At 42.4% G+C, this 14,945-nt stretch overlaps 2 protein-coding genes across 2 annotated transcripts; one reads left to right on the top strand and one right to left on the bottom strand.

The window, feature by feature from the left end:
- Window positions 1-2,680: 2,680 nt before the first annotated feature.
- Window positions 2,681-4,603, top strand: otol1a (otolin 1a; the record flags this gene model as incomplete). Its single annotated transcript, XM_079236712.1, has 3 exons — window positions 2,681-3,140; window positions 3,226-3,534; window positions 3,723-4,603. 3 exons carry the CDS (start codon window positions 2,681-2,683, stop codon window positions 4,601-4,603), a joined length of 1,650 nt encoding a protein of 549 aa, XP_079092838.1.
- Window positions 4,604-8,737: 4,134 nt separating this feature from the next.
- Window positions 8,738-13,991, bottom strand: LOC306734138 (T-cell acute lymphocytic leukemia protein 1). The gene is made up of 4 exons (XM_079215474.1): window positions 13,872-13,991; window positions 12,046-12,597; window positions 11,591-11,679; window positions 8,738-10,694 (listed from the first exon to the last, which is right to left on the bottom strand). The coding sequence occupies exons 2-4, from the start codon at window positions 12,558-12,560 to the stop codon at window positions 10,165-10,167; spliced, it is 1,134 nt and encodes a 377-aa protein (XP_079071600.1). The 5' UTR covers window positions 12,561-12,597; window positions 13,872-13,991; the 3' UTR covers window positions 8,738-10,164.
- Window positions 13,992-14,945: the final 954 nt, after the last annotated feature.

The raw sequence follows: 14,945 nt of genomic DNA, 5'->3' as shown, positions 1-14,945 counted from the left end.
CTCGGTCCGATGTCTCCGATCCTATCTGCGGCTTTCTGAGCAGCTGCACGGGGATTCTCCGAGTAGAGCCGATTTCCCACAGCCCATTATAGGGTGACTGATATTTCGGGTTAGACCCACCCCGACGAAAGACATGTCACCGGGAGAGTCGATGAAGTGACTGCAGGAGGTGTCCTCCTTTTCCGCCGCTGACCCCGCTTCGTTCAGTCCCCGCATCAACAAACAATTCTCCACGCGCGCGTGTGCTTTCTTCAGCTGTGTCAAACCCCGCCAGTAGATAATTAGGCCGGTTAATAAAGCCAAAAACACAAGCTGAAGCTGAAGCTAACTGGTGTGCACAAAGGATGTTATTGAAGTCGGGGCTTTATTTTGAAAGTATGTAGCGGAAGTAGATCGTTTGACACTACTTCTGACTCATCCTGACGAAAGTGCGCAGCTGCAAACTCATGTGATGAAAAAAAAAACATTGCGGAATGAAATTACGGTGTCATGTATTCTAAAATGATATCAGACTGATATTAAATCTAAATACATTTTCATTCCATATTATCTCCACATTGTATGACCCTGCTGACATTAATCAATAGAATATAATCCACATCTTATTTGTAGACACACAAATAAAGTAGCTATAAATGCAGCACAATTCAAATTTAAATAAAAGGGTATGACGCAATAATACAAAAATACGTATTCTAATATGGGTTGTAATGAGTGTGAGACGAGGCCTTTGTTCAGATGTCGTTATTGGCATTGCATTGACTCGACACTGCCACTTGGTGGCTTTCTAGAGTACTATTTATCTGACAGTCTTATCAACGTCACAATACACACACACACACACACACACACACACACACACACACACACACACACACACACACACACACACACACACACACACACACACAAAAACGTCACAAATATTATTAAACATGTAACATTCATTTGAAGGTACATAGCATTTAGGGGGGCTATATTTGCAGAAATGGAATATAATATTGTAAAACAAACCGTAGTTTTCCTATATGCGTGGCAAACAGGAGGAGTTTCCATTGATTGCAATCTGAAACCTCACTGATAGATGATGCACATCCTACACATTGGACCTTTTAAGAAAAAGAATGAGTGAATCTATATTGGTTTTATTTTTATTTTTTGATATGTTAGGTACAGTGTTGAAAACCAGCCTTTTCCAGTTCAGAGGTGTCATTGGGCCTCTTTCACAAACAGTGGGTATACACAAATCTGTGCTTGGACTGGGCAATGCACGTTTTATGCACACATCCAGGATTCATCAATATATATATATATTCGTACCTCATTGTTACTCCCTGAACAAATGTATAACTGCCTCAGACCATGCGTATACAGCTGATGAAGGCCCACACAGCTGTTTTAATTCACATGCACACACGGTGTAACTAAATGCATTTCATATTAAAAATCTCCTGCAGTAAAACAAAAACAAAAAGGCTTTAATAGACAACAATAATCAAAATATTGAGTTCTTAAAATGAATGATGTCAAGGTTATGAACTATCTGAGAAAATATTTGCTTGATGTCATCATACACACTAAAACATGCACTGTGGAAACAATGACAGACTTGAGGACATTTTGTTGATTACACCTGGATAATTATATTTTTCTCTTGTATTCCAATCTTATATAAACACAGGTCTACAACAAAGCAGTGTATGCAGTTTGTACGGACATATCCTTAATCCTCAGCAATTGTAGACGTTCGTAGAGACCTTCTTTCTCTTTCTTTCTTTTTTGAGTTGTTTGTTTATTATTTTGCCATGTACAGTATATGGCTCCACACAAGATTATGTGTGAAACCTTGGCAACCAATGAGGAATCAGTTAATGTCAGAGGTTTGAAACTACATCCAACATTCTGAGACAGGTAAAGCTTGGTTCAGTGGGGCCAGGTTTCCAGGTTTCCATGAGGTATACTGGGCTCTTTGGGTTGGTTTGATCAAGGAGGTGAACGGTCGTATCAATGTTGCCACGCCGCCTGTTTTGGGACATTGATCCCTCTCCCACTGGGTGCATGGTGATCCATTTTCTGCTTTGAGGTGCTGCCAATTGGTGTGATCACTACAAGGTGTTGCACCCAGTAACTCTTACATGATGTGCTATTCATTACCAACAATGCGTGAGTTTGTGTGTATGTATACTCTATGCTTATGTACACATGTTCCGGCGATGTGTACCCTTGTGTGTAACCTTATATTTCTGCTGTTTGTGTACAAAGCAAGCATGTGTGTGAACAACATTTAAGCAGTGTGTGCACTCACGGGCCCTGGAATCATATCCCACATCACAAAGAATAAAGTCTTGCCTTGTATACAACCTGCTTTATTTCATATCCCTCAGGAGTCATGTAATCTCTTCTTGCCAGCCCACCTACCTCCTAATAACCCTGGTGTTCAGTCCCTTGTTCTCTGTCTTGAGGCAATATAAGGAAAGAGGCAGTCTGCATCAATCAGTAGATGGAAGGGATGGAGTGAAGAGTCAACACCATTTACATCAACAGGTAAGATGCACTTGTTGCTTTACTATTCAACGTTAACACATGTGATGCAATACAGCAAAAGTACTGCACCTGTTTTATCTACAGTCCTTAAACTTCCACTCTTCTCCCTTACAGCTTTTTGTGTCAAGCGCTCAGTATGCCTTCCGTTCGCCTCACCTTCCTGACCACTCTCCTGGTGGTTCAGATGGCCACGCTGGCCTCCAGCACCAGAACCACACGCTGGCCCAAACCTCAGACCACCAGGAAGCCCCCTCGAGCTGGGAGCGGCAGCGGCGGCGGGGGTGGAGGATCCGGACGCACCACCACCACGACCCCGTCTCCTTCTAGCAGCCTTCAGATGGATGAGACTACGGAGGTGACAATGGACACTTACTCCCTGTCCCCGACAGACAGCACCACCTACTCCAGCGACACTTACTCCACTGAGTTCCACACCGATGCCTTAGCGCCCCCCGGGAACCCCCTTGGGAACTATACCCTTGACTACAATGAATGCTTCTTCAACTTCTGTGAGTGCTGTCCGCCAGAGAGAGGCCCCGTAGGGCCCATGGGAGAGAGTGGGCCACCAGGACCGCAAGGAGAGAGGGGCCCTTTCGGTAAGGTGGATTATCATTTTCAGAAAAATTACCTTTTGGAGGTCAGCATTTTTTCTTCTTCATACTCTTCTCTGTTTTTGTACAGGGATACCAGGAGACAAGGGAGAAACAGGGCTCAAAGGACCCCCAGGATCAGCAGGACTACCTGGAGCCAACGGACTCAATGGCGACATAGGTACTACGGGGCTTAACAGCAGGAGAGTTTCTGGTTGCCTCTCCAATTCTCTCTCTCTATCCCTCTCTCCTTTCTTGCAAAACGGCATTCTTTATAAGTATTTTGCGGATGCCATTTCCTACGCTTTATTTTTCAAATCTACCACAGGTGAAAAAGGTGATCAAGGACCGGTGGGTCTTCCTGGTGCCCCTGGTACCCCAGGAAAACCAGGAGATGGAGGTGTGTAGTGCTAGTACAAAAAAGGTTTACATTTTAGATCGGCTCCTTTAATCATGCGAAATTAGATGAGATTAAAGAATGCATAAAAGGCACCCTATACACATATGCACATGTATTTATTTACTATTGGAAAATACAAGTATTCTAATCAAAACATGTCTTCCTATGTGAATATAATCTTTCTATAGGTGATATGGGCCCCAGAGGAGAGAAAGGTGAACATGGCTTCAGCGGTCTGAAAGGGGACCCGGGAGAAAGAGGAGAGCCTGGCCTGAATGGGACTAATGGCAACACAGGGCGAGAGGGGCCTATGGGTCCCCCTGGGCTAGCTGGGACAAAAGGTTCGAAAGGTGAACAAGGACTTACAGGCGAGTGTTTACAAGGCGAGAAAGGCCATGTGGGTGAGCGTGGGCCCCCTGGTCTGAGAGGTGAGATGGGCCCCCCAGGTGTGAATGGAACTGATGGTGCAAAGGGAGAGAGAGGGGAGCCAGGACCTGTAGGTAGGAAGGGGGATACTGGTAACAGAGGGCCACCAGGACCTCCAGGAGGCAGAGGCATGGCAGGGCAGAGGGGGGAGAGGGGAGCTAAAGGTGGGCGTGGGCCTCGAGGCCCTAAAGGCCCACCAGGTGAGAGTGTGGAACAGATTCGCTCTGCCTTCAGTGTGGGCTTGTTTCCTAGCAGGTCCTTCCCTCCGCCCGGCCTGCCTGTGAAGTTTGATAAGGTGTTTTACAACGGGGAGGGGCACTGGGACCCGACAATCAACAAGTTCAACGCCACCTACCCGGGGGTCTACTTGTTCAGTTACCACATCACCGTGCGCAACAGGCCTGTGCGCGCTGCCCTTGTGATTAATGGGATAAAGAAGCTGCGAACCCGGGATTCTCTGTACGGCCAGGACATCGATCAGGCGTCCAACCTCGCACTGATGCAGCTGAATGAAGGAGATCAGGTGTGGCTGGAGACGCTAAGAGACTGGAACGGAGTTTACTCCAGCAATGAGGACGACAGCACTTTCTCTGGTTTCCTGCTTTACCCAGACTCAAAGGACAAGCCTATGGGAAACCTGTGATTGCATCCTTTGACCTTGAATGAGCCTTGCTTGTAACTTCTTGTAGACTACACAACCTTCAGCCTATTACAGTGCTCTGTCAAATTCATGTGATTCAGCTAAATACTGCTGCTTTTCTGCCCGCTGCTGTCATGCTAATCAAACCAAATGCTTTGCTTGCCTTGCTGTATTTGGAGATGGATGAGGCTTGATTATAATTCTGCATGCAACACATCAGTTCTTTTTAACAATGCATTAAAAATGTCTATGCTTGAAATGGATGACCCTTCGGTTTTATTTATTAAGAACCAGAACTAGAAGCTAATTCATAAGCCATTAGTCTCTGCAATTAGAATAGATAAGCTCTGTGTCAATGAGGCCAATACAAATTTGGGAACAATTGAAGTAAATAATCCATGATTGCATTTGGTTCCCACTAGAGGGTGTAAGGTGTCCAAGTTCTGTAAAGAGGTATTGGAGAGGATCGTTAAATGCCGAGAAGAGTACAGAGAAAGTAATAAAAAAAAAGGTGGCAGACATTGAATGAAAATGGGATGTCCAATATTTCAAATTCACAAAAAAATCTTATTTACTATAAGACTCCACATGTTCTTGTCCACTTGCTGACTGCAAAACAACAGGAGATCAATACTAATGCAGATTCAATTCACTCAAAAGGATGTAAGGATAATTCTTGTGGACTCTCGTCATTCACTGCAGCTCTGTTTCTGTTGATTTCAGTGAATTTGGTCTATTAAATGGGGATCGACTATCCCTATTTTCTCCTAATTTTCAGCAAAGATTGAAGGCGGTGGTGAAGGTGAGTCAGAGCCACAGGAACACAGAAGACTGACATGGGTTTATAAAAGCATCACCCAGAAGCAGATACAAGTATAAAAAAGGGTCTAATTTGCATTACACTGCAATGACAACAGATTAGCTGCCCTATAGCCCCAAACACAGGATAACCCTCTGCACCAGAGAGACAGATGAAGACAGTATAAATTATACTGTGTACCTACCGACACTGTACCATTCAAAAATTAGCGCATTAGACTAAACAATCAAAACACAAATGTTAGAATTATTTTCCTATACGCAACAGCAATCCAGTTGAATGATGAATATCATTTAGTATAGTTTCTTTCTCTGAGAGGCTACTGAGACATGTTTATGTTGTGAAGTAACAGCAACTGCATTACCTAGTTCTAAAATATTTATAATTATTATATTTTCACAGACAAACACAACAATCTGTCTTCCATTGCCAGAAATCTTCAACATTTTAATGAAAGTATGTTATCACTGAAAATATATATCTTACATGTAAAGTGATTACACCTTATTAGAGGGATGTAGTTCAAATGAATAATTTGAATAATGCTCATATTCTCGTGTTTTGAGCAAATTGGAGTACCTAATTCAGTCTTAATCAGTTTTAATGCAACAATGGGACTTCATATTTCATGTTTTATTGACATGTTAGATGTGTACTATAGGTTGCTTTTTCAACACAAAGATGCTCAAGGCAAGATTATGATGAATGAATAGGAAAATCTGACCGGAATGTTTTTGTGGGTTTGTATTGATAAATAAGGTAAAGAGATTGTTTTTATTACAATATTATGTTAGGATGTTGTGTATTTAAGTATGTTTTGTCCAAACTATATGAAAAACATTTCAGCACACCTGAATGTGTGACAGTTGCGTCGGAGGGAAGTGCAGTCGTGACGCAATGAGAAAAACTCCTGCATACTCTTACTGACGAAATATTTATTAAATGTTTCAGTCTGTCCGACCTTCATTCGGTCTAATTTCCCCTCTGCAATCAATTACTACATCTCTTCTTATTACTAATTCTATCTCACAGATTGATTCTTATTTGTACAATAAAGCCATAAATTGACCCTCCATCTAGGAATGTCATTCATTTATCCATACTAAGAGCTGATAGCGTGTATAAATGTCTCATTCATTTTTATACAAGTCAGACCTGAGAACAGTCCTTTTTCCTGAGGGAGACACATGCGAGAGGGTGCACTTAACCAAAATTGTAGCCGGTGGCACATAAGAAGATGAGTAATTACTATAACAAGAAATATTATGACATAATAAACATCAGGGATTTATATTTTAAATTACGTCCAAAAAATAATAATATGTTGTCATAGACTGCCTGTATTTTTGTATATTTGTGTCTTTTATGAAGGAATGTTTAAAAGCAGGTGACACTTAGTTTTTTCCAAATTCAACGACCAAGCGTTGGATCTGAGTGTAGGTCAAAAGTCAAGAGAAGATAAATCAACCAAGAATATAAAGGTAATGCAAATATTATGTGTGGATTTTGAAAAAGTGTCATTTTGGAAAGACAGTGGCTAAAAGTGATCAGTTTTCCAACGGATTCAATAATTGCTGTAAGGATTTTATTTTTCAGCTGAAAAAGCTGGGTCAGCTGGGTCTTTAAAGCTAAACATATCCCTCAATTGGACAAACCTTATTGATTGGGGACAAAACATTCTGGGAAATTGAAGATTTTCTTTAATTAAGAATAGGTAACATCTTGTAACAGAAACATAACTCTGAAACCAGTTAAAGAGGAAGGCCTAGAATGGCATCTGCATCTCTCCTGGTCAAGGACATAAATTTACTTTAAATTTCCGTCATATTTATGTTGTTGTTGGTGATGGCGGTGTGTGTGTGTGTGTGTGTGTGTGTGTGTGTGTGTGTGTGTGTGTGTGTGTGTGTGTGTGTGTGTGTGTGTGTTACAATGTTAGTTTGCTTGTTTGTTTATAGGCCTATCTGTGGATGTGTGTGTGTGCATTTATGTATTTTCTACTACTCTGTGTGAAAATATAAATAACTACCTTGGCGGTGTGTGCAGTGTAATCTGCTCCCAGCAGGCTGGATTCCCACTGTGAGAAAGACAGTATATTGTTCCTGCAGCACCACAGATAACAACTCATTAGCATACTGAATCATTTGGCTGCAAGAGCCACTCTGCCACCCATCTGCACTGAGCTGATAAACACACACACACACACACACACACACACACACACGACCACTCTCTCTCTCACACACACACACACACACACACACACACAAACACACACACGCACGCACAGAGATCTATGTACAGCAAGCACATACACACTCACACAAGTCTCTCATCCCTTCCTTTCAATCCCTCATATACACTCACTGTATCCCTCTCTTTTTTGTGAGTATGTGTGTTTGTGGAGCGTCAGGAACACTGAAGCAGGTAAATGTTTGGCAGGCATTAACCCTGAGGGCTTCTCAGTGGAGTCCCAGCACAGCCAGAGCAGAGCACAGGAGGGGTCCCCAAACACATGGATGTCTCTGATGCTCCCTGGAAGCAATTCCCGTTTTTAGAAACGTCTAAGAGCTGATGCTGTTGTAGTGGTGGTAAAGTCGGCTGTGTGGAGGTATAGAACATATAGGGACATATAGACGTTTCAGGAAAGTAGCATTTATTTTGCAAAGCAACAACTCCTCTGCTAATTTCTTATTAATTAGTGAACAGCGGTTGGTGAACATAACTTTTCGATTGCGTAAGTGAATAACTTTTGGGCGGCGGGGATCTCTACCACTGTGGCTGTTTCACAATGTGTACAGACACAACAGTGTGCAAACGAGTGCAGCGAAGGCTGTCAAAACCACTTTCACAATGGCAGGATATCCTGCAGGTCACCAAGCCGCGTTAACCTCCACAGGAAGTTGTCACTTGTTGGGTGGAAGTGAGGATTCCAGCCTCCATTGGGGGAGTTCCGTGAGGAGGTTGTGGTTTCAACTATTCACTCTGTACAGACAAGGTGGGAAACAGCTGCATAAGTTATGCCATTGCCTGCCTGAATTTTGTAAATTAGGTTATGCAATGATGAGTGAGTGTGTAAAGGGTATTAATAGTCATACATGGTGAAATGTGGTGAAAACAAGTTTTTTAAGTTCAGTTTCTTGTAGAAAGAAGGAATTGACATAAACTGAATTGAATCAAATGATATTGAACTGAACCGAACATAAATAATTGAACTGAATTAAATAGAACTGGATTGAATTGCCTTGAATTACAGTAATACAATCTACAACTTGCTTGAGCGAGATTGACCACGAGGCTTTTCCTCTGCATGTTTTATTCAGGGGTTTTGTATAAAAGTCATCGCTTTAACATTGGATATATGTATAGATACAGCTATCATACAACAAATATGTCATTACCAAACGTACAATGTCCCTTGACTGCAATTCATAAAATACCATAGTTACCAAAGGTACCAATATAGGCTACTATGTCCTGCTGAAAAAGCAGAATAACCAACAACAGTGAGCAAACCTTAACTGTATTAATCAGAAAACTGCTGGTGTTGTTATGATATTAACACTGTATGTGTGCATGTGTGTGTGTGTGTGTGTGTGTGTGTGTGTGTGTGTGTGTGTGTTGTTGTGTGCCTCTGTGCTTGTGTCATATATGTATGCGGCAATGAAGGGATTTATTTGTGTACCTTACTAAACTACAACTGCATTACAGTTTTTTTTTTTAAAACACTGAAACATTCATATCAAAATGACTGCATGAGTCATTTCATAATATCGCATGACTCATATTTTGTACACTTTAAAAAACACTGCATGTCTTGTACCTACGCAAAATCAAATAGATATATTCATTCCCGGCAGTGAAAATGTTTAACTGTCTGTCGTCGTATTTGGTGTCATTTTCTCATCACCAAAGTGTAACAGAAGTAAATGGTACCACATTTGATGTACTACACTCAGTTGTTGCTTTACATTTTAAGTTCTTCGCATTCCGTCTTCTTTTTTGTTTCCTGTCTTCCTTAAAGACCATTTTGCTAGTAAACCAATTGACAAACACACTATAGTACATCTTAAACCACATGACTTGAACTCCAGTCACTGTTGTTACATTGTGCCTTGGAAATATAATGCTATTTACAATACATACGTTACTGCATGGGTACAATAGAGTCCAGTCGGTTCATTTACGGCCTCCAACTGAGACAAACTTACTCTTGTGTCATTATTCTAACACATTCAATTTGTTGGGCGTACATTTCTAGGGTTGGCCGCATTACATTGTCATCAATAGCATCATAATTGAAGCATTGGTCCAAACTTCAATATTACACATCGGAAAAATCTTTGCCAAGTGTGTCTTAATTGATGTTTTGTTTGAGTTGGTTTTGTTTGCGTTTTTTTTCTTTCTTTTCCTGTTTTTATTTTTATATCCTGTCTTTGGACTTTTAAAAACAGGGACAGTTATAAACCGCAGGTCAGTCAAAGACATGAGACATGCAGAATTTACAAGTCTTTTGTTGGATCAAATTCAAACAATCACCAATCAAAGCAAGCTATTCATCAGCGCTCCCTCGGGTGTCGTGTAGAGACAGGAACATACACCACTATCTCATTAGGTGGAGCTTGATTCTCTTTCCTACACTGACAGCTCAAAGCTAACAGATCCTGAGCATAGACACCTCTTTCTTAGTCCCTCTCATTTCAGTCTCAGATGTTGTGTCTGTGGCCTGTTCGCATCAGCATCAGCATCATCGGCGACTGGAGCCATCTATAGGGCGGCCATTGCGCCTCAGATCTCGAGCAGCTAGATGCAGCGCCGGCCCACGTGAAGCCGTTAGAGTCCTTGGAGCTGGAGGCGAGTCCTGGTCCTCCATAAAGCTCTCAGGACTGCCCTCGGCATCGCCATCAGGCAGGCTTCCACAACTGGAACCCGGTGACATTGTGTCCAGAAGATCGTCCCTGGCCAAGCCAACCACTGTGTCCTGATGTGGACCACCCTGAGGGCCGCCCTCGTGGTCCCCAACTCCAACCAGCAGCCCTGCTTCCCCATCAGTTGTGCTGCCAACATTCCTCCCGCCGTCCTGGTCGTCCAGGAGGTCGGAGAGGAAGCTGATGTACTTCATGGCAAGCCGCAGGATCTCATTCTTGCTCAGCTTCTTGTCTGGTGGGTGAGTGGGGATGAGTTTGCGAAGCTCCGCGAATGCCCCGTTTACGTTCTGCTGCCGCCAACGTTCCCGACTGTTAGTGAAAATACGACGTACAATCTTTGGCTGGCCAGCTAGCAGGGGGAAAGGGAGGAAAAGAGACGAACGCAGAGAGTAAGAAGAAGAGGCAAAAGTGCAGAAGCTGAAACTGATAATGCTGTCTACAAGTGCAATAGTTAAAATGGAAGAGATAGCCGCATGGAGAACCAATGCACATAGGATTTGAGGAAAAATGTGTTCATAGTGAAAGTTTAACAATCCTAAAAAAAATGTCTTCCCTAAAACACGGGTTTCTGAATGATGGAGAAAAAGTTATCGAGGCTTGCAATATGCTCTGTGTCAATAATGTACATGCGCTACAAGATAAATGGTTGGTTTGACATGCCAAACCCCAGGAAAGGGTTTAGGGGAGACTGTATGCTGCCTATTCCATTTTCTATGCACTTTTATTTATTCAGATACAATAAAATACTCCACTGCAGGTAGTCACATCCTCCCGCCCACAACAATTGTGTCTTCCAGGCTATTGTCGCCCTTGGAACACACCCAGACTATCTTAATCCTTCAGCCCACTCTGCAGTAAAACCTTGGCATGGAGGCAGCAGCACCCCCATCCTCCACCCCAGTATATGGCAGTGAGTGGGCCGCGATGGAAAGGAGGTTTCAAATAAAATAAACCCCAAATCTGATTAAGTATAGCTTACTTTAATGGCATGCAGGTACATGTATTTGACATTCAGATTAGCGGCATTCATTTATGCCATGAATTATGATGTATTTATTCCTCTGGGTTAAATACTTATTTATTTTAAGATGCATCTTCTGCAACACTCAGATTAGGTATAGATCAATGTCAGTGGATGAATGACAATGGAGATGAGGATGGGACGTTTTGGAGACTATATTGGCAGAAGGAGGACGCAGCAGAAGTGCGTTTTACCATACTTATAAAGATATAAAATGTACCTACCCTCGTCGAGTTCAACCTCATAAGGCGCCGGGCGGCGCTTCACCCTGTTGCTGGGGTACATGATGTACTGCTCCGACTCCTCTCCGAGACTATACAGCAACAGAAAGCAGACAAAAGATGCACAGGTATATGAGAAAAACATGAATTTACATAATTTCCTTCATTGCATCTAACCCTCAACAACCCTCACTCCTTGCACCAGCAGCACACACACACACATACACACCTACATATGTATATAGGATAATTATCCGTCAATTCCTGCACATACTTGCATAAATAATGTCAACATATTGAATACACTACAAGCACGTGACACTTCCGAAGCCTATTCCTGTCGGGTCACAATACAGCAGCATACATAGCAGCCATCAAACTTATGGTGAACACAATGAACAAATGAAAACGTGCGTTCATGAAACTGCATTATGTATTCCGTCTTTCTCCGCCTTTACCTGTTGATGGCGGCGAGAGGCTGCGCCAGGTTGTAGAGCATGGCCCGGGCCGGGACAGGAAACGCGTTTGGGCTCAGTTGGACCATTCGAGCGTCGTCTCGTTGCGGCGGCGGCAGCGGCAGCGGTGGAGGTCTGCGAAGTTCCGTGATCGGCACCAAATGGCTTTCAGTCCTCTGCTCCAGCGCTTTTATAGCGTCCCTCCTGGAGAGCTCGATCACCGGCACTTCCCTTTTCAGGTCAAGGGCGTTGTGAGAGGCAGTTTCCTTGGCAACGCCGTTGATGATGATGCTGATGCTGGTCCCGTTGCTCGAGTTCTGCAGAGGAACGTCATCCGTCTCCTCAACCCCCTTGAAGCTCCCTCCCCTTCTCTCCTTCTCCCCCTCCTCTCTCCCCGGCTTCTCTTCCTCCTTGCATCTGTTCAGTCTGTAGATGATGGAGGAGTCCTCCCGCTTTCCAGGACCAGACTCTTCGTCGGGACTCCCAGGACGAAGCTCTGGCTGCCGTTTTTCCATCATTTTTATACCGTCACCACTCGCTCGAGTCCACTACGTCCTAAATAAGATGTTCCGCCATTAATGTATTGGTCAGAATAATGTGTGACAGTCTGAATATAGCTGCAACATGAATTACCAAGCGTTTCCCCGTAGGAATGTAACAATCTATTCACATTGTTATTATTATAAGAATTCATTATGATTGCATGTTCATATTATAATAGTTATACATTAATTTTATCAATTACATAATTAACAAATACTTAACAAAACAAATAGTCAAAGATCAGTATAGGCAGTTTCTTGCTAGCTAGCGTCATTATTTTTCCTAATTACTAGATTTTACCCAATATTCAAATATTGTTTTATTAAAAATCGAATGCAGACAATTTTACCACAAGGGACGATAACACTCATTCTTTCCGAGAATTCAGTTTAAAAACGTTTCGAGGATTTTGTCATTTTTGTGAGCTTTTCTTTACGTTAAACCGACTGGGATGTGATTCAGTATTAGCTAATTATACAATCATGAATTTTTAAATTTATAAATCATAAACCTGGAGCCAGAGATATTTTTCAAATCTTCACTTGTTATTTACAAAGAGCTTTGTCTTGTGATTCCTGTGATTTTTCTCTCTTCTAATACATCTTCGTATATAATGCTTGCTTATGTCATAACGTTCAGCTAATATCGTAATGTATTTAAACCGACGTTTGAGCTCTGCCTAAAGTCATATTCGAATATATTGTAAAAGCTTATGTAGGCTGCTTATGATTTAGAGGTGAAATGATCGTCTTGAAGAGAGAGTGCATGCCAGGAGCACGAAGAGAGCTCTGTATCCATTCGTCGTCGGAATAAACCTCATTTGTTCCCGTCTTCAGTTAATCAAGAAAAAAAATGTAGAATCCAAAAACACTTTGACCTAATCATTTTTATATAGCCACAAATGTCAGGGGTGGTGTGATTCTCGGCGGTGTAGGCCATGGGGCTGTTGTTATAGCCGAACATAAAAGGTTTGTCATTTGGAATAAACTACACAGTGTTAGGGGTTTTAGTACACTTAACTCGATTCATGTCCTTGGAATATTATCATAAACGAACAAAAGACCGCCAATAAAAAAAGCGCACTTTTATTTCTGGGAATTCTCCAATAGGCCTCGCATCCGTTATTACATCCCGTACAGTCTGAACCCTCCGATCGGACAAAAGCGGAAAATATAGGCTGAAACAAATGTACATACCACCGATATAATTCAGACGATAGAAATCCAATTACAACCTTTAGGAACAACGAATACGCTGGTTTAAATTATATATTTTTTTGCACTTACCGTTCCAGTCGTGTTGTTGATGTTACTGTGTAAGTGGAGCCATTTTGTGAGTGGGTCATCCATGTCTGAGGTTTTCTTTTTTTTTCTTTTTTTTTCTGCCAGTTGTGGAGCAGTGTGTGTGTGTGTGTGTGTGTGTGTGTGTGTGTGTGTGTGTGTGTGTGTGTGTGTGTGTGTGTGTGTGTGTGTGTGTGTGTGTGTGTGTGTGTGTGTGTGTGTGTGTGTGTGTGAGCTATTCCTCGCTGCATCCAGTGCGCTGCCTCAGTGTGGGGAGCGGAACACAGGCCGCAATGTGGCCGAGTGAGATAAGCGCACGGCAGCGGCCTCTTCATTCCCGATAAGCCACTAAACCCATTATTTATGAAATGATTCATTATTATTTGGCTGTCGTGAGCTATATAGGCGTGTGGAGGGCAAAGCATTAAAAAAAAAAAAAAAAGCAAACAGGCATAGCGCAACGGTCTGTAACAACGTGAGTTACACTGCAGCCTGAGTTATTTGGAGGTGTTTTAATTTTTTTTGATGAAAGAAACAAAAGCTCAGGTTAAGCTGTTGACCTATTTATAATTTCAACAAAGGGGTTTTTGCTAAGCCTATTCATCCTGCAATAAGATAAGTGACTCTTTTTTATTTTCATTTTACCCTTAAAAAGAGTATATCCATTCATCCATATCCATGTCTGCATGTATGCGCCTTGAGGCTGGATGTGATACGATAGATGGCTCAAATGAAGAGAGAGTAATTATGATAACGATGCTGTATTCGAACGGGACACAATTATGTATCAATTAACAATAGATGTATACATGAATAGGCCGGAATGTGCTGTTGCATGTCCGTGTTTGTGTTGGAGGAGGAGGAGGAGGAGGGGTTGCACGGCGGTTCCCCGGGGCCCGTGGGGACTCATGGCTGGCAGAGATAAAAACGTATCGGCTCCTGCAGTCGCATCAGATAAAAGAGCAGCACGATAGCTGACCACGTCCATGGACAACCTAAATGGTAGCAGGTACATCCTAATAACGGATTTTCCACCCCGTTTTTTCTGTTCTCTTTTAGTCAAATACATTTCTGAATTTA

This window comes from Taurulus bubalis, assembly GCF_910589615.1.
Source record: "Taurulus bubalis genome assembly, chromosome: 1".
Lineage (NCBI taxonomy): Eukaryota > Metazoa > Chordata > Actinopteri > Perciformes > Cottidae > Taurulus > Taurulus bubalis.
This window is presented reverse-complemented; position numbering and strand designations above follow the sequence as displayed.